The following is a 2,756-nucleotide window of genomic DNA, read 5'->3' as shown; positions in this document are numbered from 1 at the left end:
GATAGATAGATAGATAGATAGATAGATAGATAGATAGATAGATAGATTTAAGTTAAGACTACCCCAGGATAATATATGAACTCTAAATTGCACATGCAGTGAAAGAGGGAATTCAGCTGTCTGGAAAGAAATTAAAAAAAAGAAAGAAGTAGAAGCAATGATGAATTACCTGGTAATGAACTCTCTGTGACCCAGAAGAAACTGAGTGCAAGTCCTAATGAAAAACGAGGAGAAAAAAATGCAAACCTTACAGTTAGCTTGAAAAGCTATTCCACATTCCCACCAAATGAACTCCCACTTTAATGTCACCATGTTCAATCTTAAAGTGTCTTAGCTCATCAAGGTTGGCCAATGATGTTTGTGCCTGAAACAATAAAAGCCTACTAACTTAGACTGAGAGAAGTTGGATCTTTTGTGTTCCACAACTTAGGTTAGTGATGTCGAACTGGTGATTTCTGTTATAAATTAATGGAAATCTGATTTCATTTGTATCTAAACTCTCTGGCTTATAGAGAAATCTTCTTGAGCAAACTTAAATGACTTGGACTTCTCTTATACTAAATAAATATTACCATATACATATGAGATGCTTGGAAAACATGCTTTCATAAGCCCCAATTGGGGGAAAGTAACCACTGAACATGACCATGTCATCACGAAGTGCAAGCTGACAGGAGTGAAGGGAAATGGGCTTATGCCAGCAGATTCTGAAGCCAGGCACCCTTTATAAAGTTTGCTAACTAAGTCATCACCACTGTCACAGGCCTAGGGTTCCTTGCTAAGGAAGGTGCTATGCTCTGTCCAGACTGACATCCGCAGTTGTGGGTGCCCTGGTCCTTACACCTGCTTCCCACAGGGTTTGTCTCCAGCTGTGTGCCCAGTCACTTCAAAACGTCTCTTTACTTACTGATTCCGGTTTTCTTTTTTTCTCCTTATAAATTTATTTTTGGTTGAATGCTAGTGTGATAAACATAATAGGCTAGGGTCAGATGGAAAGGGAGGAGGTCCTCCTCTATCAGTGGACTGGGGCAGGGGAATGAGAGGAGATGAGGGAGGGATTGGCAGTGGATGAGGGTGGGGCTACAGCTGGGATACAAAGTGAATAAATTGTAATAAACAAAATTATATTAAAATACTGTATTTTCAAAAAAATAAGTTGGTTAAGTTCACTCGCAATAAAGTCAACTAATTACCATGGGTTTTTGCCATTGTGGAGTACTGCTAAGTCACTTGAGTATTAAAATATTTTTTTAATAAAAGATATGGTATCAGTTAGGAGTCACTTTTAAACAAGATTTTATTTGTATTTATGTGTATGTGTGTGTGTGTACGTGTGTCTGTGTTTGTGTATGTGTGTGTGTATACCTATGGAAACTAAAGAAGCTCTCAGATCTCTTGGAACTGGAGTTTATAGGTGTTTGTGAGTATATAACAATGGATGCTGGGAATTGAACACTAGGCCTCCAGAAGAGCAGCAAAAGTTCTTAAATGCTGAGTCATCTCCCCAGTCCATAAATCACTTTTTAAATTACAGGCTGAATGTATGACATTCCACAGTAAAATTCAGTATTATTTTGAAAAATGGGATGATATGGTTTCTTTAAACTTAAGTTAGGACTCAAGATGCCTACTAAAATGTTCACAGGTGTTCTATTCTTTAAGTAGTCACCCATACCAAAAATAGCTGAACAAAGCATCAACAATAAAATTTACTGGCTTTCTCATTCATGTTACTATTCAAATTATGGCATTTATCCATAAATACCTTTTGATTTATCATTACATCTCTCTCCTTACTAATTATAAGGATAAAATTAATTTTCAGAATCATCAATATGTGTTTCCTACCCAAATACATTTCTAGTGAAATACAATGTAATGTTCAAAGATAAGTGGCTCCAAGTTAGCAGGATTTAAGAACTATACATCAGCTTTATTTACAATTTATTTATGTTTATTTGTGTATTATGCATTGGGTAGAACAGAATTATCCCTCTAGGAGAATCCTTCAAATCACCCGCTGGTTTTATAATACAAATATTTCAATCAGCACCACTTGAAGAAAGTGACTGTAGTGGGAGTGGGTGTCTTTCATCCAAACGCAATGATGGCGAGAGCTCTTTATTTCCACCACTCCTGGGATGGAGATAGTTGCCTGCCCCAACCTACCATACCTATATAGACACAATTGTGCCAACAGTGATTGTAATGAGTTTGCTGACTCAGGTCAAACTCATGAGATGGTCATATACGAGATCACTTCCTTCCTGTTTCTCAGTGGAAGACCAGAATAAAGAACAATGTACAGGTCAAAAAATTACACATTCCATTCTGATATATTTATATTAATAAGAAGCTTCTCTTTCCTGTGGAGAAAGTTTCAATTTTAAAAAAATGAAGCCTTCTTGCTGGATTTCTGTGCTAGACACAAAACATCAAGTAGCCTCAAATCTCTAAGATCTTTCATTATTTAGTAGTTCTTTAGAAATTCTGAATAGCTTAAAATATACATCTATGTAGCCTGGGAGGAAGGCAGATTTCCAAGCTATGGAATAGCCAAGGAATACACCAGGACACCAGGACCTATAGTTAACCCTCTTTCCAGCAGCCAGCAGAGGGAACCAACAGCAGAATTGGGAGGGAGTATGCTGAAAAAACCAGGCCACATTGCCATTTCCTGATCTCATGTGTCATTGTAGACACACACTCTCTATCTATCTATCTATCTATCTATCTATCTATCTATCTATCTATCT

At 37.1% G+C, this 2,756-nt stretch overlaps 1 protein-coding gene across 3 annotated transcripts in view; it reads right to left on the bottom strand.

Annotated features, from left to right (window-relative positions):
• Dgki (diacylglycerol kinase iota) overlaps nucleotides 1–2,756 on the bottom strand; it is a 466,379-nt gene that overhangs the window by 91,983 nt on the left and 371,640 nt on the right. For all 3 annotated transcript variants that reach the window (XM_055602146.1, XM_055602148.1, XM_055602147.1), the window contains one exon: nucleotides 170–214. In XM_055602146.1, the coding sequence (XP_055458121.1) occupies nucleotides 170–214 (45 nt within the window). The remainder of the gene's footprint in view (nucleotides 1–169; nucleotides 215–2,756) is intronic.

This window comes from Psammomys obesus, unplaced genomic scaffold (genome assembly GCF_907164565.1).
Source record: "Psammomys obesus unplaced genomic scaffold, mPsaObe1.curated_primary_1811, whole genome shotgun sequence".
In the NCBI taxonomy this organism is placed as follows: Eukaryota; Metazoa; Chordata; class Mammalia; order Rodentia; family Muridae; genus Psammomys; species Psammomys obesus.
This window is presented reverse-complemented; position numbering and strand designations above follow the sequence as displayed.